General features: G+C 44.9%; 1 protein-coding gene across 2 annotated transcripts; it reads left to right on the top strand.

Annotated features, from left to right (window-relative positions):
• The first annotated feature begins 4685 nt into the window (after window positions 1–4685).
• Window positions 4686–14181, top strand: PEF1 (penta-EF-hand domain containing 1). 2 transcript variants are annotated; one of them, XM_055000073.1, is made up of 5 exons: window positions 4686–4766; window positions 6788–7067; window positions 9208–9363; window positions 11721–11864; window positions 12872–14181. In XM_055000073.1, exons 1-5 carry the CDS (start codon window positions 4740–4742, stop codon window positions 13099–13101), a joined length of 837 nt encoding a protein of 278 aa, XP_054856048.1. In that variant the 5' UTR covers window positions 4686–4739; the 3' UTR covers window positions 13102–14181. The 2 variants fall into 2 exon arrangements, with proteins under 2 accessions (XP_054856048.1, XP_054856047.1); XM_055000072.1 differs by having other exon boundaries at window positions 9205–9363.
• Window positions 14182–26028: the final 11847 nt, after the last annotated feature.

Raw genomic sequence — 26028 nt, 5'->3', positions numbered from 1 at the left:
ACAATCATACATTTTATGCCATTCATAAAGGCAGCAAAGTTTATCCGAGTACTGTATCTAGCTCTCCGATCCAGAAGAGGATAAATTTACAATGTCAATAAATCTTACCACCATGCTAACTCTTCATAATACAAGGTTAACATTGCAAAATCTCACCCATTTCCAAAAGCAGAATGAGTTGACTGGTCTTCTTGGATTAGGCAGGCTTCAGGGTTTACTGCAACTAGTGCAATCGACTCAGAAGAGAAGGTAAGTGTAAAGATAGTGACAGATAGAAAGAGAAAGAGATAAGTAAACCTATGCTTTTCTTGGTATGATCCATCCTTTTAATAACCTTTTATAGGTATTCTCCCCTTCACAACATTGGCCCCCTGAACATTTTCCCCTTAGTTAGGAGTGGACAGATTACTAGGACAGACAAGTCACTGGGGTAAACGACTGGCACTTAGCCAGATCAGAATGCTACCGGGACAGGCGGTCATTAGGATGAACAACCTATTAGGGCAAACCAATGGAGCAAATCATTACTTGTATAGCAATCATTGGGATAAACAACCATTGCTTTTGAAATTGCTACATAAGCATTTTCCCCAAGCTGGACCCGGCCCAATGTTTGGATTGCCCATGTCTTCCATTCATTTGGCTCCGCCGAAACCCATCTCATGCCTCATTTCACAACATAAATGCATGATCAATGTAATCATCAAGACCCGATATATGATCGACAACCCGACTACTAGCAGAAATCTCCCTGCCATACACAGTCCAAAACCTGCTTCCTCTTTACATCAAAATAAATTAACTCATCTGGCCTTTACTGCCAGTGAAAACTCCTAATATCCAATCTAAAAGACCTTTATTTCATTATTAGGAGACAGTCCAACTTATTCTTGATAAATTCTCCCTACTCTTGAAAGATTCTACACTCCTCTATGCAACCCTACTTGGCAAGCTCCCATTACTTCTTCTCCGTCCATTGATGTCCCTCCCAAGCAGTTTTCCTCAGATACCATTGAGACTAAGCTTGAAATACAATTCTTGGGTCAGTCTTCAGCAATGGCATCAGCTGCCAAGTCACATAAAGGCCTATCATACATGATACCTTGAAAATATAAAACAGCAGTCCAATGGACTTGTTTTATTCTGTTACAGACTATCATAGCTACCCATCTGGAATCACCTCAAACATACATGTTAAAACAGGGGGTCTCATAGAATATAACACTAACAGCAGTACGGTATGTGGAAATTAAGCAAGTAAAAGTGTCTCCATCAGGGACGGCTTCACCTGCTGAATTTCTACTTGTCACACTGTTAAAGGAAGAGAAGCCACCAATGTAAAAGTTGGCAAACTTAAAACAAGCAAAGAATCAAAGTGAAACCAATGACTGAGAGCCAGTCTCAGTGTATTGTCATATCTTTTATCCAAACAGTTAGACAGCCCCAAAACATTTACGTAACATAAGCACATGCCGTCAAGTCACAATTGATGGTGACCCCAGTAAGGGGCTTTTAAGTAGGGTTGCCAGGTCCAGGTTGGGAAATTCCTGGAGATTTGGGGGGTGGAGTCTGAAGACGGTGGGGTTTGAGGGGATGGGCCTCAGTGGGGTATAATTCCAGAGTCCATTCTTCAAAGCAGCTGTTTTCTCTAGGGGAATTGATCTCTGTTGCCTGGAGATCAGTTGTAATTCCAGGAGATCTCCAGCTATCACCTGGAGGCTGGTAAGCCTACTTTCAAGGCAAGTGAGGATCAGAGGTGGCTTGCCATTGCCTTCCTCTGCTGAGTCTTCCTTGATGGTTCCTCATCCAAGTATCAATCTTACTGAACATCTGAGATCTCACAAGATCAGGAGATAACAAGTCAGCCAAAAAGTTTGGGTACCCAGAAATGTGAAGAAATAAGGGGAGAGCATCCACATTGATTTGACAGGGGTAGGAGGAACCATAAGAATCTCTCGGTGACTAGAGGGAAGTAGATCTGGGAACACCAGAAAATAAATGAAACTCAGGACACCAGCCATTATGAGATCAGTTGCAGATATGCTTGGTTCAGTGTTATTCAGTATCAACTTATAAAGTTTTCAGTAACAAATATCACAGAAAAGGAAGTACTCGGTGGCTGGCAGGCACCCAGCACAAAGTCTGGGCAACGTGTGTGTGTATGTGTGAAATGTGTTTGCGCACTCAGCTATGTTTGGTTGCCCAAAGTGCTTTTTTAAGCTAGGCCTCGAAGTCTCTGGGGAAAAAAGGGCTGCTTTCAAGGGTGGACTCTACAGCATTGTACTTTGCTGAGGTCCCCCCTACACAAATCCCACCATCTACCCTCAAATTTCCAGAAATTTCCCAACCCAGAGTTGGCATTCCTAACCATTGGGGTAGCTGCAATGTCTCCACTCCTCTTTCAGCATCAACGTATAGAACTTTAAAAAGGCAATGCCCCAAATGGCAGGTAGATCTGTCATAAAGCTTCCTGAATCAGCAGGTAAGGAAAGATTTTTTGCTTTTTCTGGTCCTCCAAAAGATATCAGCACACAGCTGCAAGCAGTGCCCTCCCCTTGTTCTAGCAGCAGCTGCAATGAACCAAACAGCCTTATAGATTTTTGGCAGATACTCAAGTTTGTTAAATGGCTGTTATTTGTCTCCATTTGGGCAACATGCTACTTTTTATTAATATTTTGATAATAGAATTTTGGATTTGCAATACACACAAAGAGCCCCGTCAAGCCAAAAGCTTGACACATAAAAGAGCACAACTGAGCAGGTTGCAGGGGAGAAGAAGAAGCCCCCAAGGCTTTTTATTTGGGTTGGGATATCAGTCACTGCAATAAAGCAGCCACAAATCTTTTCGAGTGTCTCAACTATTTAAAGCGCATGTTACCAAGCGTTACTTTGAATGCCTTGAGATGGCTGAATTAATCTCTGCTTTAACAGACTGGAAATAAATAACACAGTGACATAAAAGCATTCTTTCACCCAGTGAATGCAAGTCAGATGTATCAATCAAGGCAAACAAGCCAATTCACACACAAGAAAAAGGCTGGTGGAGGGGGGGAACCCCACCAAAATCAATTCGATTCAGAGAAATATTCTTCCTAACAAAGAAGGTGATACGTTAAACCTTAAGAATGAGTAAAAACGACCCAGTGAAGAATGGGAGGGAAGAAGTTTATTGGGGCCTACTAACATCCAACCTCTTTTTAACCTAGTATATGTTTTTCCCAGCATGCAGAAGTTGACTGGTTAAATTAACTGTGTTGAATTTCTTCCTCCCAAGAAAAGCCAAGTATAACAGGGAGTCTTCTAGCACTTTAAATACCAACAATTTTTTTTATTGTAACAACAGTACAAATCCCTTTGTACGATGTATGTCTTGACTAGGCAAGCAAAGATTGCCCATACCAGATTAGAAACAGGTCTTGGGGGAGGGTGGCTGGCTCACTGAGGGTGGGAATGGCAGGAGAATTTAGATCATTTTGGGGGTGAGGAAAGATGAAGTTTGCAAAGGAGCAAATGAAAATGCATTCTTCTGTGGAATGGGAGCCCCCTTTGAATCTGAGCACCTTAAAAATAAGTTTGCAGCCACCATTTACTGGTAGACAGGTGACACACAATTAGGGTGGCCAACCTCCAGGTGGGGCCTGGAGTCATTCCAGAATTATAGCTGATCTCCAGACTACCTAGAGAAAAAGGCAGCTTTGCAAGCGGGATTATGGTTATACCCCACTGAGGTCCCTCCCCAAACTCCACCCTCCCAGGCTCCACCCCCAAATCTCCAGGTATGTTGGCAACCGTTCTCGCAATGTTCTTGGCTGGGACATAAGCACGTTTATTCAGAAGTAAAACAAACATGGGTCTGGTGGCCAGAAAATGATACACATGAATAAATAGGGTTGCCAACTTCAGGGTTGCATGAATAAATAGGGTTGCCAACATTTTGGAGCTTGAGCCTGGTTAGGGCGAGGTTTGGGGATGGGATGAGAGAAGCCTCAAGGGGTATAATGCCATACAGACCAGCCTCCAAAACAGCCGTTTTCTCCAGGGGAACAGATCTCTGTCGCCTGGAGATGGAATTACACTGGGGGGGGGGGGGTCCTCCAGGCCCTACCTGGAGATTGGCAACCCCAAATTGTAACATTAACTGTAATAACAATGTCACATTATTATCAAATGGAAATTCATGATTTCATAACGGTTTTTTCGTCATTATTGTCTCACTTCTCAACGTTCATCTTTTAGTCGTACAGACTATTGAGCAGTGTTTCTTCACTACAGCAATAATAAAAAAATACGCATTTTATAATGTGAGGTGTTATCATTGTTAACTGTATTAATGATAAGGAAGGAGAAAGCGCATCTTATATCACTTTTTTATTATCAGGTTCCAAATTGATTGATTCAACAGCGCTGAGGTAAAAGCGGCGAAAAGAGAAATCCTAACAACAGCCAATTGCGCTAGAGGGGCGGGACAAAGGGAAGTGAATGGGCGTGTCCTTCGCTCGGCCGAACCCACCAGCCGCTCCTTTCCCTGCCAGGAAATGTGCAGGAGGGAAGAACTGTATCAGACGCACGCCCCGCCTACGCAGAGCAGCTGATTGACAGACATCCGGCCTCGGTCCGTGCGAGGCTCGGCGAGTTTCGGCCAATCGGATGGCGACGCTGAGGACAGTAGGCGTGCCCGTATTTGTGTCAGCAGGAGAGGAGGAGGAGTGGGTAGTTCTCGGCTGGCTGTGAAAGCATCAATGGCGGCCAGTTACCCGTATGGACAGGTAAGCAAGAGAGGTGAGAAGGGAGCATCGAATCATCACTCCTTCTTCCACCTACGCCGCGGTGGCCGATGGGAGGGCGGAGGCGTCCCGGGGGAGGGGGAAAGGCTAGGCTCTCACGTTGCCTAGGCGACGTCGTCCGTTTCCAAGGCAACAGGGAGGGTAGCGTCAAAGAGGGGTATAGAAGATAGAAAGGGACGCCAAAAGGACGGATAGATGTCATTTTGGACTCCCTTATGGGGCAGGACCTGGGGGTTGTTCTTGGGGGAGGGGGCTAAACGGGGTCTGATCATCGAACCTCCAAGCCCTGGGTTCGAATGATGCCTCCTCAGGCGTGTTTCATGGAAGTTGCCATGTTGATTTTCAGTAGAACAGCAGTACTTTAGAGACTAACAAGATTTGCAAGGTGTAATCTTTCGAGAGTCAAAGTTCCCTTCTTCAGACACCTCTCTTTTTTTGTCCCCTTAGGTATAATATCTATTCTGCATTTGGTGTCTGAAGAAGGGAGCTCTGACTCTCAAAAGCTTACACCCTGTAAATCTGTTGGTCTCTAAGGTGCCACTGGACTCAAATCATGCTGTTCCTCGGGCATGCTATTTGTCTATGTAAATAATTACCTAGGGTTTTTCCAGTAGATCACAATGCAGTTCAGTGTTCAGAAGGAGACCAAGCCTTCCCCCACCCCTTCCTATCCAGTTAGTAAACTGGGTTATAATACTCTCATAATACAGATTTATTAGAGGAATGAATAAGGAATTCATAGGGTTTGGCCTGTGCCGTGCACTCATTGGATATTCTTATGAAAGCTGCTCACTCAGCCTCTGCTCTGCTTTGGCAATATGCAGATGATAACAGCAGCCTACCTTCCCAGGCTGTTGTGAAAGTATTGTATATGAAATGCTTTGAATACAGAGGAGCTTTTAAAACATGGTTATTGCTAACTAGGGCCGCCCGGTACACAGAATGCTAAAACTCGGCTGTTCTTTTTAAAGCTACTCAAAATGACCTGCTGCATACCGTAAGGTCTTACACCCAGATAAGAGCATGTACTAGAAATCCAGCTGTCATTGTTGCACTAAAAAAGGGATGTTCTAGCAGATGCAGCTTGTCAAGCAGGGGTGAGCGGAGCAGCACAGAGCCAAATTCCCTCTGCTATATAACTGTTAACTACACAAGCGGCCTGCATCCCTCCTCTGCATTTGATAATGTTGGGCTACTGATCCAGCTTGCCCAGTACCATTAGGACAGAAGTTGTGCATCACTCCTCCTTGGCCCAAAGCAAGGCAACATACATATAACCTCAATTTGTTCCTATTCCTTTTGCTTCTCTCCCCTCTCTGTTTAGTTTGCTCTGGACTGGATGTTCCTTGCCGCTCTCTAGAGCAGACTGGGGAATGTCATGGCTTGGCCGTTTCTTGTTCTGCAAGTTCAGCAAGTAAGCAGAGAGTGAGCCATCCCTGGGCCTTTAGGGCCAGTGGCCGCTGCAGAGGTTGCTTTTTTAAAAGTTGTGATTCCTGTTTGCATCCAAATATTATGTCAACAGAAAGTAAGTTCCACACCAGGAACAAAACATGAGGCATCTTTGTGTACAGTTTCTAAACTCTGTAGGTGTCTTCTAGGGAGCGAAAAGGGTGTATGGAGAACAGACTGAGAAGCAGAGAGCTCCATAGGGAGTAGATTCCAGAACACCAGGAACCATTCCCAGTTCCCTTCTGATTTCAGTGAGTCTCAGATCAATACTGCTCGATCTTACTGCAGAATAATCCATCCAGAATAATTGCCAAGCCTTGGCTCCATACTCATTATTATCACTGCTGAGTAAGAGAGGAAGCAATTCAGAAAGAGCTGATCTGGGTGCAGCTTATCTTGAATATATATCCTGAGTGCTTGCTAGACCTCTTGCTGACCCCCACATTCCAAATTTCTGCCTGTCTAGGAAATCTAGAAATTCAGGACTCATGCTGGGTTTTTTTCTGTTTCCAACAAACTGCTTGGTTGCTCATGACTGTTTCTTTCTTCTACAGGGTTACCCTGGAACTGCTGGACAACCACCTGGAGCTCCCCAGGGGGGATATCCCGGCGGCCAATATGGTGGGCTGCCTACTGGGGCTCCCTACAGCGGACCAGCACCTGGTGGTCCATATGGGCCACCGTCTAATGGAGGAGCATATGGCCACCCATCCTCTGGGCCCCCTGGGAGCATGTATGGAGGAGGCCCAGCACCTGGAGGGCCTTATGGGCAGCCATCTACTAATCCATATGGTGCCCCTCAGTCTGGACCCTATGGGGCAGGAGGTCCTGGGGGTGAGTGCTAAAGTACCTGTACCTGTTACAGTGATCAGTTGGATTGGTGCCATCATATGACGTGATCATGGTGAAGACCCATAGTTTTCTATGTTGACAGATACTGGAATTCGATTGTGAACGCCCAGCATTTCTCCAAACTAATATTAAGGTTGCTACTTCTTGCCAGACTCCCATGTTTCTGAGATGTTGAAGGCACATGGAGCATTTCACCTTCACAGTGGCACTAAATACAGACCTTCCAATCCAAATCCACAACAGCTTTTGGACATGTACCCTATAATAAAACAATGGCCAGCTACCCCCATGAGTTGTCTCAATGACATCACCTTTCTACTTGGAATTGCTTATCCAAATATTCTTTTTTCATCTTAATACTCTTGGAGATTTGTTCCCCCCCTCAAAACCCCCTTTGAATGCCAAGTTCTTAATGGAGGTAGAGGAAGACAAAGAATTGGAGTTCAATTTTCAGTCTCCTGCTTCATGTATTTCAATGAAAACCTAAATTCCTTCCTCCTTACCTCATCTGGATTTCAAAATCCACTTGGTTTGGAATTTAAATTTTAAATCTGAATTTTGAGAACCTGATTCTAATTTGGCTATTTCAAGTTCAGTGTTCACACAGAGGACTAGAAACAAGAAGTGCTACAAATGTTGCAAATCCGTGCCCTATGTTTACATGGGTTGTCTTAAGCAAAACTAAAAACTGACGTGTTGAATTGTCATCAGAAACACTTCCTGCAACGACGAGGTTATGATTGTAAATAGCCTCATGCCCAGGGCTTTTTTTTTCTGGGAAAAGAGGTGGTGGAACTCAGTGGCCCTCGGAGAAAAATGGTCACATGGCTGGTGGCCCCACCCCCTGATCTCCAGACAGAGGGGAGTTTAGATTGCCCTCCACGCCGTGGCGCCGTGGCATGGAGATCAGGGGGCGGGGCCACCAGCCATGTGACCATTTTCAAGAGGTTCCAGAACTCTGTTCCACTGCGTTCCAGCTGAAAAAAAGCCCTGCTCATGCCTGTCACATGTGAGGAGTAAAAAGTTGTTACAGGTGATGAACTTGGGAGCTTTGGTAAATTAGAATTATTCCTGCACCCCCATCCCCTATTTAGGCCCTCCCTGCAATGCAAAAGCCTAATACAAATACATGTAGGCTAGTAATACGTAGGTTTTGTGGGCTAGCAGGATTCAGCTGGATATTGCAAAATAGTTGTGTTTTCTGGATGTTGTGTGTATTTACTAGGTTACTCTTTTTATCCTGACCATATGTCAAGATCCACTGGACAGCATCCATGCTTTTTTCTGCTCTTTTTGGGTTTACAACCCAGCAAACTACGTTAGGCTAAGAGACTGGAATTGACCCCAGATAACCCAGTAGGGATTTGTATCCAGATCTCCCTGCTCTGGCCTTCTAACTATTTTACCATGTTTCAAAATGAACACAGTCACTGGAACCATTAGGGCTTGCCACAGAGTATCTGAGATTTCCCCTCTGTTGCTTGTAAAAAGTACTGTAAGGAAGACAACCATCTATCTTTGGCATCTATCACTTAGGGGACTCTTGGAGTGCATCTAGAGCACTTGATGCATGCTTTGCGCTGCAGAATTGAAGCGGCAGTCGCTAATTGAATTATTCATCTCCATTTAGACTGGCGGTTTGGAAATATGTCCCCGTTGCATTATTTAAGGCTCCAAGGTGGGAGCAGAAAAGCACCGAAGCCGCCACCCCAAGCGGCGAATATAAAACTTTATGGCTGTGCATCTGTCTCCCGTAACCGGGCAGCATTTACATCCTGCTGAAACGACACAACTTCCGCATGTTTGCACTCAACTTTACAAAGTATCTGAAGAGATCTCATTTATTTTCCTTGTGTTTTTACAAGGCTCTGGGTCCTGGCTGTGGCTGAGTTTCCTTTCGGGGGATTAATAACTAGGCCATTAAAAAAAAAAGCTTTTTCCAAAAAGAAGTGCTGACTCAGCAGGAGAGTGGCACCATCCAATACCTTCTGCTCCAGCTGCTTGAAATCTGCAACACTGCTGAGCTCAGATGTTGACGGCCACATCGGCAGGTATCTTCTGTGCCTTAGTTGTAAACAGTGCTGCCCTCCTCCTAGTGTATGTTTTGCCCTGTTCCCAGCAGGTGCCGTCCCCCATGGCGTGGATCCTGAAGCCTTCTCCTGGTTCCAGAGTGTGGATTGCGACCACAGTGGCTACATCTCTATCAAAGAGCTCCGGCAGGCCCTTGTCAACTCCAACTGGTCTGCCTTCAATGACGAAACTTGCTTGATGATGATGAGTGAGTTGAGCTGTGGGCTGGGGCCGGAAGCTGACCAGTTATTCCTTGGAGGCTGTGTCCAGACATCACAGCAAGCTGACGTGATGCCGGATTGTGTATGAACCTGACTTACGACCAAGTTTGCACATGTGCCTTTCTCATTTTCTCTCCATCCTTCTTTCATGGATCACTCCAGTGAGAAACCAGAGGCAGATTGGCCATTAAGGCCACATGAGAAGATGTGGTTGGGTTGATGGCCTGAGAGGCTGCCCCTCCCCCTGCCAGGACCACCCAGCCCAAAGAGAGGGATGGGTGTAAGACAGAGATGCAGGGAAGGAGGACTCACCACAGTGAGTGATGTGCCTGCCTAGCACCTCTTCACCTGGGCCCCTCTTACTTGGGGGCTGACCAGGCAGGCTCTGCCTCCCTCCTTTGGATAGGCCCCACCCCCAGTTAGAAACTATGTCTGGTTATCCCTAATGTAGGGATACAGGCAAGCAAATTAACCTGAGATGGTTTCCTCCCACAAACCAAGATTCTATCTGTTAATTCACACCTGCATTTGTATGTCACAAGATTTTCCACAGAAGGAGGGATATATAAATGGCTCCCGTAACAAACTCCCTTTGCGCATATCCTGGCTTTGTGTGGCTTATTCTGATGTCTGAGTGCTGCTAATGTGCCTTAGGCTATCCAGTACTCATGTATGCTTACCAAAATACAAAAAAATGTATGTACTGTTACAATAATAACAACAACATTCGATTTATATACCGCCCTTCAGGACAACTTAATGCCCACTCAGAGCGGTTTACAAAGTATGCCATTATTATCCCCACAACAAAACACCCTGTGAGGTGGGTGGGGCTGAGAGAGCTCCAGAGAGCCGTGACTAGCCCAAGGTCACCCAGCTGGCTTCAAGTGGAGAAGTGGGGAATCAAACCCGGCTCCCCAGATTAGAGTCCCACGCTCTTAACCACTACACCAAACCATGCAGAGAGATGCAATATGTTCTTCAAGTGTACCGATTTGAAGGGACACTTATCTCAGTATTTGGGGAGGGATATTTTTCTGCTTACATAAGACTGTAAAGAAAAGTGTAGAGTTTAGAATATTACAGTAAATGTCTGGATATTTGAACGTGTCTGTCCATGCCAGAGCACAGCCATCTTTCTCAAGAAATAGCTTATAGCATCTGGAGAAATCAGGTTTAATAGATGTTTTTTTCATCCCACTCCTGATGTGTGTGCTCACAGCTGGTGAATTTTGCTGAACTGGCAAAGAGAATGAGTGCGATAAACTTGCCCAGGCCAGTGACAGCTGCTGGACAGGTCCATGGGGCCAAGTTTGAGAGCTCTTCCCGTGTAGTTGCTGAGAGCGTGAGCCAGGAACTCCCTGGTTCCGGTCTTGCCTTGATCATGAAATCTCAGAGGAATATGGGCCAAGTTGCTCTTTTCTTGGCCAAATCCCCCTCATCTACCACGTGAGGATCGTAATACAGGCCTACCTCACAGAGCTGTTGCAAGAATTTATTTATTTACTTATTTATTGGCTGTGTTTTTCATCTTCTTTTCTCATTAAGACTCAAGGCAGATTACAGCATTATAAGAAAAATCCAGTCTAATACATACAATGAACACTACAATAAAACTGGATTACACAACTAAAAAATGATGGAATAGAAACAGGATAAATACATACAACAATCTGGAATAACAGTGGATAACTGAGATAATATATCCAAGTGCTTTAAAAATTTGAACACCAAGTTTAGTTAAATAATATTTATGTTCTGGCAGTCAGCCTCTACAGAAATGAAACTACATTTAATTTCCCTCTCTTCTTAAAAAATGGGGGGACCTGTTCCCCCCCCCTTGCTCCTCCTTTGGTGATAACTGGAGACATAAAACAAAGCGGACGTGAGTGAGATTTTCTTTTCCCCCTCTAAACTCTATTTTAACTCCCCACCCACTCACTTTTGATACCAAAGTCCAAAAGCTGCCCAGGCATTACTTGTGGCAAACTTCATTACAGAACCACATGAAGAGAATCTCTCTCTCTCTCTCTCTTTCTCTACCTTCCCTTTCTGTCTGATACTGTCACAAAGGTGGTGCACATAAGACAAGAGACAGGTGTGACAAATCCTTGACTACCTTGTGAGTGCACATGTGTCTTTGGTCCCAGTATGCTCTCTGGTCAAGCAGGTTTTTGAAACTCTGGAAATATGCAAAACCTGTTTCATTCTAACCTATGGTATCTTTGGAAGTTGTCCCTCTTATCTTACCTTCTACTGTCTGAAAAAAAGAATCTCATAGAAGCCTGGCTCTTCTTTCATACTGCTATTCAGAAATTTACCTCCCCCTTCTTTATCTCTGCAGACATGTTTGATAAATCCAGGTCTGGGCGAATCGATCTCTATGGGTTCTCAGCCTTGTGGTGCTTCATCCAGCAGTGGCGGAACCTCTTCCAGCAGTATGACCGTGACCAGTCAGGAAGCATTAATTATAATGAGCTGCACCAAGGTGAGATGCTGGTCTTTGGCACCTCCAAAGGGTGGCTGTGACCTTTGACTCTCCCCTGGCATGGCTGTTGCTCATTGGGAGATCTGTGTAGAGGAGTAGCTTTCAGACAAGGTTGTCAATTCTGACTCAGTTGCCTTTCCTTAGGTTGGCAAACTCCCTGATGGAGCTGGTAGAGACCAGAATTCTGCCTCTCTGTTGCTAAGCTCCCATTGATCAACTGACACAATCTGCCTCCTCAGTCTTCGTTGTGCTGTGGAACCTTTCCCCTGGTGCCTTATGACAGGAATGTGCTAACGCCTGCTAAATTGGTGGCCTGGGGACTAAGTGTAGCTGACTTTGTCTAGCCAGGCTTCTTGGCTCTTTGGCTGAATTGTCTGCACAGCAGACAAGCAAATGCCAGGCAGCTCCTTCAGGCCAGCAGCACCTCCCAAGAAGCAGGTGGCTTCTGACTGCTCTGCTCCATTTTGATTCAAAGTATGGGGGCAGTGTGGGGTTCTGTGGGGTTTGCCATTAGCCTCTACCTCCCCAAACCCTAACATGTGATAGGAGGCAGCAATGGCAGTGGAGGCTGAATGTTTGGAGGAGAAGGTAGGAATGCCACAGCAGATGGGACCGTGCAAAGATTTAGCACATCTGCCACTCCTCTGAGTGTCTGGAGAAGCCGTGGCTCTGGATAACTGTTGCCTTGGAGGAGCTCTCCTAAAAAGATATCCGATTCAGATTGCCCCTTAGCATTTGAACATGTGGCCGCTGTAGGCTTACAACCCAGAAGTGACAAATGGCAACTCTAAAAGTTACCATAGAGTTTTACCAGTGATTCCTAGAGCTATTACTGTCATTTCTGAATTGTGCTCGGAAGTAACATAGTGACACGGGAAATGTCTCAAGGCCCCCTCCCCCCCCCCCAATCCTCCCGCTTGGTCTGGCAACCCTGGGCCTCTGTGATTTCTGCTCATGGCTATGCGAAGTGAGCATTCTCCAGACTTTCTCTCTTCCCTTTCTCCTAGCACTCTCACAAATGGGATACAACCTGAGCCCCCAGTTTTCCCAGCTGCTGCTGTCACGGTACTCCCAGAAAGCCACCAATCCCGGCATCCAGTTGGACCGCTTCATCCAGATCTGTACCTTGCTTCAGACCATGACCGAAGCCTTCCGGGAGAAGGATACCAGCATGACGGGCAATGCCCGGATCAACTATGAAGATTTCCTTATGATGTCAGCCACTCGCATGCTGTGATGCTGTTTGAGATCAGGGGATGTTGGAGGTTTTGCAGTGCCTGTATAAGAGAACCCCTTGGTATTTCCCACAGAGACCCAGAAGCAAGAGCCGCTGCTGAAGAGCAGTTGGACACTTCGGCTGGAGGACATTGGACGTCAGAGCCAAATGAAACCACCTTTTCCTTTGATTAGCGTGACGCCAAGTGCTTAAGCATTATTGGATGGATTCTTTGAAAGTGTCGTGTGATTGGTTTGAACTGATTGTAATAGTCTGCCACAAAGAAGTTCCTCTAGGGGATGAGCGACAGCCCAAAGCCAAAATATAATAATAATAATATGTTTATTGCTTTTCTGGCCGAAGCCATAAGCCATACAAACACCAACAAAATATGAACTGTACACTTGAACATACCCAATTCACATAGACATAACTCGTCATTATCACTTTAAACTATCTAAAAAGCCAAAATATGCAGTTGCACAGTGGCCACCACAGCCTGCAGAAGTTCCAGTTCTTTCACCTTTTCCTTCTCTCCCCTCCCCTATAAGAAATATCTTCCACCTTTGATCTTGGTTTGTACTGCAGCTTCAGAAACAGCTCCTGACTCCCCCATCTGGAGTTTGTGCGCTGTAACGTAGCAAGAATCTGCCTTGGGCAACCTTGACTCACCAAAGCAGAAAAACTACACCATGGGGAGAACATGGATGTGTGTCTGTGAGATATATTTGTCCCTGACAGTAGTAGAGATGCTTGTATTGCTTGACACACATTCCACGTGTAATTCCCCTTTTTGCCATTAAGTAGTATTAAGACCATTGGCCAAGATGTCTGATTCCTCCAGAGGGCCCTTCCCGCCTGAAGCTTTAGCAGTCCTTCTATCAGTACATCACCCCAGATTTTTCCTTTCTAGAGTACAAGCTCTTTTTGCCAACAACCAGTTCAGCTCCTTCTGGGATATTTTGTTTGTGTTCTTCCCCAGTAGCCAACTTTTTGCTCTTGATTTTATCTTTTATAGTAGAGGCCAAAATTATGTATAATGGACACGTCAGAGATTTAAACAAAAGTGAAATTCTCCAATAAAGAATCTTAAGCACTGAACAGTGCTTCTCTTTCATTAACCCTCCCCCCTTTCTCATGATAGTGTTACAGAATCTAAACCCAAATGTTGTGAGGATAAAATGGGATGTATAACTATGGGATTCTTTGAAGGAAGGTGATAATTAAAATGCAATTGGAAGTGTGTGTTGGCACTATTCCAGTGCCTTCCCCTTTGGCGGGAAATTGAAGCTGCCAGTTCAGCGTTCAAGTATGGAATGTGGGGAGGAGCTCAGTTTGGGGAAGAGAACTGTCTGTTGACCCTGAGTTAGGAGAGGGAAATTTAGAAAGGTGCAGAGAGATCGTCTGATGACATCTGTGAACTCAGAGCCTTGGGTCATGGTGCCCTGCTCAGTCCTTGCTTTGGGCCAGTCCTTCAGGCATCTGCTCCTTGCTGTTTCCCCAGTTCCATGCTTTGCCTCCTTTCTGGAGTTTCGCTGCTAAATGAGAGAGCGGGAACTCTAAGCTCCTACACACCAGATCTAGATGTTTGCTTGAAATTATTTGTTTTAAGCCTGCTGGAAGCCACACCTTATCTGGATGTGTTGCTCCTTAATTCCAAAATTCAAGTCTACCTTAAAGGCCAACAAGATTTCCAAGGTATGAGCTTTTAAAAGTCAAAATAGAAGTAGAGAAGTTTGACTCCTGAAAGCCTGACCCTGAAAATCTTCTCTAAGGTGCTTCTGGACTCCAGTCTTGCTCTTCCTTAATTCCAAGTATGTGGAGTTTGGCAGGTCCCCTTTCCTTAAGTGAGAGCCCAGTGTGGTGCAGTGGTTAGAGTGTCAAACTAGGATCTGGGAGACTCAGAATGCAATCTCTGCTTTGCCATGGAAACTTGATGGGTGGCCTTGAACTGGCCTTAGGCTAAAAGTGGTCACCCACTCTCAGCCATCACAGAGTGGTTGTTGTGAGGATAAAACGAAGGACAGGAGAACGATGTTGTAAGCCACTTTGGGTCTCCTCTGGGAAGAAATGTGGGATGTAGTTTTTAAAAGAGTTATTAATTTATCTAGGTTAATCCCCATGTTTCAGATCTGAGGCCCAGTGTTCCAACTGAGCTCCTGGGCCAGTCTTACCAAGCCATCCAAAAAACACTGTGAGTGGCTAGAAAGGTTCTTTAAATTGTATAAAAGGCAGACCTCGTGCAAGGACTGTGATTGAGAGGAAACAGTTGGGGAGAGGGTGAGAAGAATTTAAAAATTCTCTCAGCAGAACACATTCTTCCCATGTGCAGAAAGGGAATGGGTTTTTTTTCTAAATATGAGGCAGGCACCAGAAGGGGAAACTCTTAGATGTGATGCCTTTACCTGGTGTTTCTTCTGTCTGTCTCTTGCAGGGCACCCGCAAACATGGTGCCAGGCAGAGCTTTATTTGTTTCCAGAAAACCCTAGCCTTTTGGCAAAGGTGAATGTAAAGAACAAAAAACTGCCCACAGGATCAGCCCAAAAGTCCAATTCCACCCAGTCCAGCATTCTGCTTCCAGCCTCAGTAGAGAGCCAGATGGCTGCAATGCCCGCAGGCAGAGGGCATGGAATGGCCTCTCCTTGTTTCTCATCCCAGCATCTGGCATTCCGAGACAGTAGGCATTGAACACAGGTTCTCTTTTGCTAGCGGGGCCAGCCTTGGCAATAGAATATAGTGCCATGTAAAGGCAAACACACTGGATTCAATCTGAACAGTTCAGTTTATTTCGAGGGCAGAATCTTTTAGGATTTGGTTGGTGCACAGCCCCAGGTAGAGAGGGCTTTTTTCCCCTATCTGCAGTGGGGTAGGGAAAATTCTCCAAAATGTGACAGGATCCATATAAAGCACAATTTCCCCCTTTTTCTCAGGCCCCTACTTGTGCCAAGATAATTAAGGGGGTTCACCCACCCTATCTTGGGATGTTTCCTTAGCCAGTTCAAGGACCTCTTGTCGGGTTGGTCAGATGGATGAAGAATTTTGTAGCCGTGGAAACAGCGGGAAGAAGGAGATTTAAACGGTTGCTGTAATTTCTCTTGCAAAAACAAAACCAGGGGAGAGGAGAGGGGGGAAATCCACCATGCAAATGATGAGATTAACTTTTAGCTTTGGAAGAAAATTGGACTGCTAATTACCCTTTTTGCTCTTAACGAGCGGCTTCCTCATTAGGCACGGTGTGCAGTTCCAGCTCCAGTGCCAGCCGGTTGGCTTTCCTTCTACACGAAGAGTGTGCTTTTAGCATGAAATCGCTGCTTTTGCAGCAGAGCAAATTGCTCCCGCTAGCGTATTTCCAAGAACTCGTGACCGTTTATGCATTGGCTTGCCAGCTGTGGGTTGTTTATCTTTGCTTCCCTGCAGACGTGTGCCAAAAGAATTCTTGTTTGCTGGGGTTCCTTTTGCTCTCTTGTGTTGATGGAACTTTTATTTGAAGTAGCAAGTGCCAGTAAGGGGTAACCCATTGAAGTAAACTGGAGAAACTGCTGTGGGTCTGTTTTAGGGTAGCTTCAGAGCAGATTGTAGCTGTGGGGGAAAGGGTTCTTGGGAACATCTCTCAGACTCTTCAGCTTTTGTACAGATGCAGCTCTGGGCCAATGTTTCCCAGGTAGCTGTGGCATGTTTTGGTTCTGAATTAAAATGCGGTGGCCTTTCATCCAAATAGGGTCACGTTTGGAACATCTGCTTAGAAGTCAAAGTTGTTTCTGCATGTTGCTGACCTGGGTCTACTTCCTGAATGGAAGGAGGTACATACAAAGTACTGACTCACGCAGAGCTTCAATAGGCCATCCTCTTGAAGGCAAATACATCTGCTCCATCTGGGATGTCTAAAGATCCAGCCACACCTGGTGCAGCCCTCTACCTGCCATTATAGGGGCAAGGAAGGTTAGAACAGTACATCATATAGGGGTGCTGTGGGCAATGTACTTTGCAACTGGGTCCTTAGCCACACAAGAGGTCCTGCAATTTATTTATTTATTTATCTCAGCACGATAGTGTGCTATGGCAAACAGTCTGGGAATTTATCATCTCGACTCTTATAGATAAAAATGTGCATCCGCAAGGCCTATGAGCTTCAAGGTCTCGGGGCCCCCATCGGAGTCACAGCTCGCTTCTCTAGGGCAGCTGCGACTTCTGCTGCCTTCTCTACCAGGGTGCCTGTTGAGGAGATTTGTAGGGTGGCAACTTGGTTGTTTTCTACCACTTTTGTTAAACATTATAGGATAGATCAGAAAAATTCTATAGAAGCTGTCTTTGGGAAAGGCATCTTGCATCTGACGAAGAGAACATTGGACTTGCCTGAAAGTTTCTTCAGTGGGGCAAAGGCATCCAATTCACCCACCACTGTCTATTGAAGAAGTTCCCATGTTTGACTAATATATTGAATTATCCACTCGTTGCCATTTCCACATGTCCTTAAAGGGGCGGCCCACTCACCAAATGCTGGCGGCTTTTCTCCTTCACACGTCTCCAATTTCAAAACGGTAGCAGGCTGTTTGGCTTCCGAGTTTTTTTTTGGGGGGGGGGGTCACCTTTTCAGGGATGTGGGAAAGTGCATTCTCAGAAAAGGTGCCGAAAACATGGAAGCCAAACATAACCAGTTTGTATGCCTTGGCCCCACTGAAGAGAAGAAACTTTCAAGTAAGTCAAATGTTTAATTTTCACATGTTTATTCTGATTTATTTTTAGCCAACACATTTTAAATGAACATGTTAATTTTATGTCCCAATAGCAACAAATACTTGAACTGAAGTATTTGAACAAGGGGAAGACCATTTAAACCAAACTTGACTTGTTTTTATCTTCAAACAAATTCAGAGCTTTACATGGAGAAAAAGAATTGGAACGCTGCTTCTAAAATTCTAAGGATGATAGAGCATATATTTCTCTTACATCGTTTAAATTTAAGGAAAATTCCTCCAAAGCCACTGAAACCTATTGACACTCAAATTTTAACACCCCCAAGGAATGGTGTACAATATGCTGTGGACGTTGTCTGCTCAGCTGACTGTCTGATCAATAGAATTTAACTCTCCTCCACGGAAGTCACTGGGACATCATTTGCATTTCAATTTTTCTTTTTTTTTAAGGTTAACTCAGTTTTATTCAGCTTAGTTAAACAGATGACAAATATTAACACAACAATGCAACAGAACTATACAATCAACCAGCAGATAATTTGCATTTCTTGTTCGTTCCATATCTGGTTGGTGATTACAGTTTCCATTCCACATTGTGAGAAAAACATAAGAATGTTAGCTTTAGTTTTGATTTGACTTGCACAGCCCATTGGGTGAATTCCTCTGTTGATTTTTAGACGGATTAATATATTATTTGTGATTTTATCCCCCACCCGCCTAGTCTATAAGACAGTAAAACATACATGTACTTTCTCACATCATTCCTAGAGTTAATCGCCTGAAGAACATTAATTACAACCCTCAGAGTCCCAAGCTTGCCTAAGATTGTATGAACAATCGCATCCATTCATTGTTATTAATTTTATTAAACAAGTAATCTTTGAAATGAAAGCTTTTTGCAGCAAAATAAAGCACCAGAAAAATTTCAGTCCCTCATCTCAGCTGGTAGCTCATTTTCTTAACTGCTTACTTGCAAGCAAATCCTTCAGTGTGTCAAGGAGATACTTAAATTCAAAATACGGCTAGTGAAAATAGACGAATGTTTATCAGTGATGGGATCTCATGATGGGGACGTTTTATCTTTTGAAAAGAACTATCTGGGTGAGGCCTCACTCTGGTTTGGCAACACAGCCACACCCACCAATTAAATATGATGTTGAGTAGACCTCACAGGTATTAGCTGCAGCAATTTGCCAGGTCCGATAGATGCAAAGGTTGTCGCTGGACTTTGAATCCAAGATTTTGAGCAGAATCTAATGGCTTTTTCTGGGCTGCAGATATTCCTGAATAGCAAGGTGTTTCTGTGTGCGTAGGTGTGCGTTTGTGTTTGTGTGCATGCTTTCCAACAAAAAGTCTGTCTCCATGTAGAAAGGCACGATCTGAGGAATAAGGCAAGGCTGAACAGTCACTCCTGAGCTGCTAGAGTTCTAAGAGCAAGGAGGGGGGGCCCTCCAAGAAAATATTCAATCATGCATACCCAAAATTTCCATCTTACAATCCAGGGCAAGCTGCGCCACTTGATTCTGCACCATATATAAAGCAGTCCTGCATCTACATACATTTGACAGCCAAGCTCAAGATGTGCTCATTTAAGGGGGGTGGGTGGGAAATACACAAAATCTCTCCCGTGAATAAATTATTTCCTGGTCGCAGTGGGCTATAATGCAAGCAGACGGTTCATCCTGCAGTGTCTCTCCTATCTTGCTGGTTTTGTTTTTCTTTATAACATTCCAAACTGGAGGCATTTCCCCCCCACAATTTCTGAGACTGTTTTCTGAGTTTAAATCAGTGGTCTCTTTTACTCTTATATCTCCAAAGTTTTAGCAGTAAAGAGTAAACATCCCATTCCTCATATTCTGGAAGGAAGCAGGCCAAAACAGGTACTAAGGCAGAGATTCAGTAGGAGTTCTTCTAAGACAGTATCTTGAGTTCAGAGATGGATTTTGGATCCAATCACACCCAATGTAGACATCCAACTGAAGCAGGTGAGTTAAACAGTGATATTATGCCCTAGACAGTGGTTAGAATTCTTTGGTGATAGGTAGTTTATGAAAGTGCTGATTTTTTAAAAAAAAATTAATGTATTTCTTCCAGCACACAGTTTGGGGATTACCGGTCTGAAGGAAATGACGAATGGTAGCAAATCTGAACTAGTTTCTAAAGATTTCTGCGTGTGATAAATGCTCAACTGGAAAGATGAGCAGGTCTGCACAAAGCACTCATCTCTGTGCTTTGGAGATTGCAGATTTTCTTTCGGACTGCTCCACAGGAAAAGGTGGCCAGCTTCCAAATATTTATGTTCCATGAAGACTTTGCCTAAATGTCCCCCAGAGATGTCGCTGGCTGCCCCCTGACATTTTTGGCAGGCTCCCAGATTTGCTGCAGCCAAAGAAAAAGGCTTTTGCGTCCCACTAGTTTTAATACCTCTGTCCAGAGTGCTGAATAGGTTTGGATAACAATGTGCTGGAAATACTGGGCCAAGCCAGTTGCCTATGAAATGAAAGCACCAACCAAAGCACGTTTGCGTACAAAGCCAGAGAAGCAGAGGGGAGAAAAGAGTGTTGGCTGTTGCTCTGGGAGCTTGGGAACGGAATATCTCAGCTAAGAAGTTGATGCAGGAGCCAGAGTGCTGTAGTGGTTAGAGTGATAGGCTATGATTTGGAAGAGACAGGTTCAAATCCACTCTGTGTCATTTATTTATTTATTTGCTTTACGTTGTCACTGAGACTGAAGGTGTATTTAAATGATGTGAAATAGTGTAAGCAAATAGCACGAGTGATCTAATAAGCAATTTAATAGGACTAGGATTATGAAAGTTAGACAGTGTAGAAAAGTATAAAACAGGACATGTCAAACGATGCCATAAAAGGAATTACAAAAGTAGAAAATGATGCAGTAAGAACTGGGTTATACACCCAACAAATAGATAACATATAACATACACAGTGGTATAGGTTACAATCCTGTTCTCTTTATAAAAGCGCTTTCTTGAACCATTCCATTACACTCTTGCCCTATTTCATAAAAATACCCTCATGAACAGCTGTTTTACATACTTTGTGCAATGACAGAAACGTGGGAGCCTTCCTGACCTTGTCGGTCACAAAGCTCACTTTATGCCAATCACACTCACTCTGCCTAGTCTACTGTACATGGTTATTGCAAAGACAAAATGGGGGAAGAGAATGATGTATGTTACCTTGAGCACCTTGGGGGAAAGGCTGGATAAAATTTACTAGAAAAATGCCTTCTTTGCTTAAGTGTTCCTCATGCAAGGATTAGTTAAAGGAAGTGGATAAGGACCCTCCCTGGCTTGGTGGGGTGGGGAAAAGTCTAAAGTAGGCTTTGAGTAGACTGAGGTTTCCCATATTCCAGGCTGCATATGGCTGCTCTGTATACTATAGTTCCATGAACTATTCTTCGTTGTCATGAATCTATTATATTCATTTATTTACAATATTTGTACAACATCTCTCTGATCAGACAGTTCCCCCCATTCTTATTTTTAAAAAAAATCCACAGGCTTCACAAGTACAGTTGCCAACAGGCCTGGAGAAAAAAAAATAAAGGTTCTGCCCTTTGAATAGAGGATGTTCTTTATCAAGTGATGAGATGGATCTCCATGCCAGGAAAAGATTGGGGGGCCACTTCCACGTACGATGTTCCTGTTAAAATGGAAAGGCCCTTTTTCTCCAAGCCAGTTGGCAATCCTATTGACAGTGAGAAGCCGGGGGGGGGGGGGGACATGGATTGCTTAGTTCTTCTCCTGCTGTCCACTATTTCTGGGTACAAAGCCCCCTTCACTCCTTCAGAAAAGAAAGACATAGGAACCACCAAGCAGCTCGGGGTGGGGGGTGGGAGGTAAAATGCAGGAAGCATCCAGAAGGGAAAGGGTTAATCAAGTCTTCCACTGAGTCTGCAGCCCCCCCTCCTTCCATTGGGGAAAAACTCACCCCCAGGAAAAACAATCAGAGAAGAACATTCAGTGCGTCTTCTGGCTTATCCTTTTCTTCCTGCATTAAAGTTGCAAGAGTTCCTCACTCTCCCACCAGGAAAGATTTGCCTGCTGGTGTTTCAGTTGTTTCATTTTAATTGCGCTTTGCAGTGTTTTTGCTTCCAATTGCATTAAAGAGTGGCAATCTTCCTTGGAGGCCCTTCTGCGTACAGAAAGGCAGCCTAGGAATTTGAAAATAAAATCAATATAAGGAGGACCAGCAGCAGGTTGGGAAGGAAAGAAGCAACAAGATGTCAGGAGAGTGAAACACTGTCCGGCAGGATGCCATTTCGCCAGCAGCTGTGGCTGGCATCTTCAGAGGTGTAGCACCAAAAGACAGAGATCTTTTGAGAGATCTCACTGAGAGATCTCTGTCTCTTGGTGCTACACCTCTGAAGATGCCAGCCACAGCTGCTGGCGAAACATCAGGAACTACAATGCCAAGACCACGGCTATACAGCCCGGAAAATCCACAACAACCATCGCTCTCCGGCCGTGAAAGCCTTCGACAATATATTGAATATGTCTATATTTCAAAAAACAGATCGGGGCATTCCATTTATCCACAAACTGTACACTCATCCTATGTATTTTTATCCCAACATTTTGTCATGGAGCTCAGGGAAACATAAGTGGTTCTCCTATCCCCATTTTCTCCTCACAATTAGCCTGTGAGAGAAGTTAGGCTATCAACTGAGAACCAGTGTGGTTAGAGTACCAGACTAGGATTCGAGAGAGCAGTATTCATAGCCCTGTCGGCCGGGCAGTCGTTCTCAACCTAAATTACCTCACAGAAATGTTATGAGGGTAAAATGAAGGAAGGAAGCATACTATCCCAAGTTATTTGGAGGCAGGTGGTATAAAAATGTACTTAATAGGAAATAATAAGTGGAGTAAACAGGCTAAGGGAGCATACTGGCCCAAGAATACTCAAAGAGCTTTGTGGCACAGATGAGATCTGAGCCCAGGTCTGTCAAATCCTAGTCTGACTCGAATCGCAATTCCAAAGCAACAATTCTTTATTATTGGATACAATTCCTTTTTCTGTACTTCACCAGATAAATTGTCCCTTTCAGTTCGATCCCAACACCTTAAGGAGTTATTCCTATGCCAAGAGAAGGTAGTCCAGGGATCCCCAATGCCAACGGAGAACCTTCAGAATTCTGATACAAGGTGGCGGGCACAACAAGAAAATAATGATAATAACTGCACTTATATACCACTCTTCTAGACAGATTAGTGCCTCATCCAAAGTGGTGAACAAGTTAGTGTCATTATTATCCCCACAATGCAGCTGGGGAGCTGGGGCTGAGAGGAGTGGCTTACCCAAGGCCACCTACTGAGCTCATGGCAGTAGTGGGATATGAACCAGTAGAGTGCTGATTCGCAGCCGAACCACTTAACCAGTGTGCTACAGCAGCTCTATAGCAGCCACAGGAGATGGAGCCAACCACAAAATATTAGGGAGTGAGACTACACATAAATCTAGTAGTAACTCTTCAACATTCCAGACAGAATGTTTAACCGGATGCCTTTTAATCTGCATAGCCAATCAGATCTCCAGTGGCCAATCAGAACCCCCTCCTGGCCAAAAGCCTCACTTGGCCCTGCCCATTTTCTAAAAGCACTTTGCATGTGCCAGGAAAAGTGTTGGCAGGTGCCATGGCACCCATGGGCGCCATGTTGGGGATCCCTGATCTATCCAATCAATAAATGAAACATTGTAACCCTACCAAGGAGAGCATAAGAAGCACTTTCAGAATGTTCAAAGTATTTCACACATATAGTATATCAGTCCTTACAACCACCCTGTAAGGTAGATCAGAGATATCATCATCTTTGTACTGCAGATGTGGGGCAAGGGGTGAGGTTGAGAACCAATTCATGCATGCAAGGGAATAAGTGAGCCAGGAGGTGGCAGAAACTGAAGGGGATAGCCTCAGCTGTTCCACTTCAGATCAGAGGGTCCCATTTTGGATTGCTTGCCTATGTATAAAACTCCCTGTGCATAGAGAAACCAGCATGCTAAGCAAAGAGAAGGCTGTAGGAGCTTTCTCCCTGCAGTGTTAATATTCTGTTCACAGGAACTTTCTAATGTAAAAAGGACATTCAAAGCTGGGATTTTCCTCCTGAAGCTTGAAGTGATAGGGCCTGTTCTACCAGCTCTTGGCTCTGCTGTCTCAGGCCCATCTTATTCTCCTGGCTGAGTGAGCCAGGCCTTATAAGAAACTTAGCTAAGGTTGCCTAGCTAGTGTCTTGGCAGAGGTGAGATTGAAGTCTCATTGTATGCGTAAAGTGCTGTCAAGTCACAGCTGACTTATGGTGACCCTTCGAGGGATTTTCAAGGCAAGAGATGTTCAAAAGTGGTTTGCCATTGCCTGCCTCTGCATAGTAAGTAGAGGCTAGAGGGCCATCGGACAGCAATGCTGATTCTGTGAACGTGGGCAAATCATGAGAGGGAGGGCAGGAAGGGTTACATCAGTGCTTAGTTCTCACGGTCATAGATCCAGAGGAGTTAGCCATGCTAGTCTGTAGTAGCAAAATCAAAAAGAGTCCAGTAGCACCTTTAAGACTAACCAATTTTATTGTAGCATAAGCTTTCGAGAACCACAGTTCTCTTCATCAGATGCATGGAGGGCAGAAAGAAACTGGTCAAATATAGAGGAGTTTCTTTCTGCATCTGATGAAGAGAACTGTGGTTCTTGAAAGCTTATGCTACAATAAAATTGGTTAGTCTTAAAGGTGCTACTGGACCCTTTTTGATTTTAGTTCTCATGGCTCCTTCTTACATGCCCAGGATAATGTCGATCACCACTTTGATTCTATGACCCTGGAGTTCCTTGGTGGTCTCCCATCCATGTGCTAACCAGGGCTGACCCTGCTTAGCAGCCAAGAGCTGATGAGACTGGCCTGCCTGCACTATCCAGGTGATCCAGGATAAAGTCTCTTTATAGGAAAGCAAAACTGGGGCCGGGGTGTGTGTCAGGCAACACTCTCTCTGTCTCACTTTCAGTGCTCCTTGTTCCACGGCCCAGTTCTGATTGTGAGCAAGTGCCGTTCATTTCCACAGGGCTTGCCCACGAGGCTTGTCCGCACTGTCACACAGCTTCTGGTACTGTACTTTCTTCCAGCCTGCGCCAGCTCACAAGCGCCAGAGGCACACAGCTTTGACTATAAAAACGTCTCTGCTGCGTCAGCTGTGCTCCATGACCTGCGGGGGGTCTTCTGGCTTGCTGCATCCATCACACCAGCCCAGCATGCTGTAAAATTATGCTGAATGCTGCAGAAACTGGGGTGAGGTGGCACGGAGCCTAACTCCATCTGTTGTGGTGACTTGCAGGCAGAGAGCATTTGAACCCCATGAAAACAGCATGCTGTCTCAATCCTCCCCTTCAGCAGCAGGGGCCAGAAATTGAGCTCTTGTGGGAGGTGGAAAAAGAGAACGAGCCGATTCCGGGTACGAGGCTTTTGAGGAAGGCTCTCGAATATTTCCTTGTGATGATGAGGATTTTTTTTTCTCCACCTCGGTAGCATCAAAATGTGTAGAAGCATGTCTGCAATTTGTCCCCCGCCTTTCCATAGAAGCATTTAGGGAAATCCTCTCTCTCCAGCCAAAAAAGGGAGAGAGTGAAGATTTTTTTTTTAAATCTAAACTTGGCTAACATCATCCGGTTTGAGAATTTGCATGCTGTTTGTTTCAGGTGAGAGGGTATCTGGGACATAGCCAATCCTTATTCATTCATTTACTTGATTTATACCCCACCTTTCTCCCTAATGGGGACCCCAAATGGCTTACATCGTTCTTTCCTCCACTTTATGCATACAACAATCTTGTGAGGTACGCTAGGCTGAGAATGTGGGACTGGCCCAACGTTACCCTGCAAGCTTCTGCAGCAGAGTGGGGATTTGAACATGGGTCTCTCAGATCCTAATCCAGCACTCTAACCACTACGCCACGCTGCTTCTCCTTAATCTGGAAAGTTTGCATTTCTCCATAGGACCCAAGCAGGGTTGGGAGAGGGGAAAGCCTGCTCCCAGACAACCTCTCTGAGGCCACCCGCTGCCCTGCCAGACTATCACACCCTTCTTGCTTGGGAGGCTCAGGTCTGCTCAAACAGAAGCTCCCCTTGCTTGGATGCAGGCAAAGTAGCAGTGCTGGTCAACTTCACTTTGCCTCTACATGAATGTTTTGCTCTGCCTTGGCTTCCTTACTGCACTGCTGTTTTCATCAACATCCACAGGTCTTACTTTGCTGAGATC

The sequence above is a fragment of the Eublepharis macularius genome, chromosome 15, assembly GCF_028583425.1.
Source record: "Eublepharis macularius isolate TG4126 chromosome 15, MPM_Emac_v1.0, whole genome shotgun sequence".
Lineage (NCBI taxonomy): Eukaryota > Metazoa > Chordata > Lepidosauria > Squamata > Eublepharidae > Eublepharis > Eublepharis macularius.
This window is presented reverse-complemented; position numbering and strand designations above follow the sequence as displayed.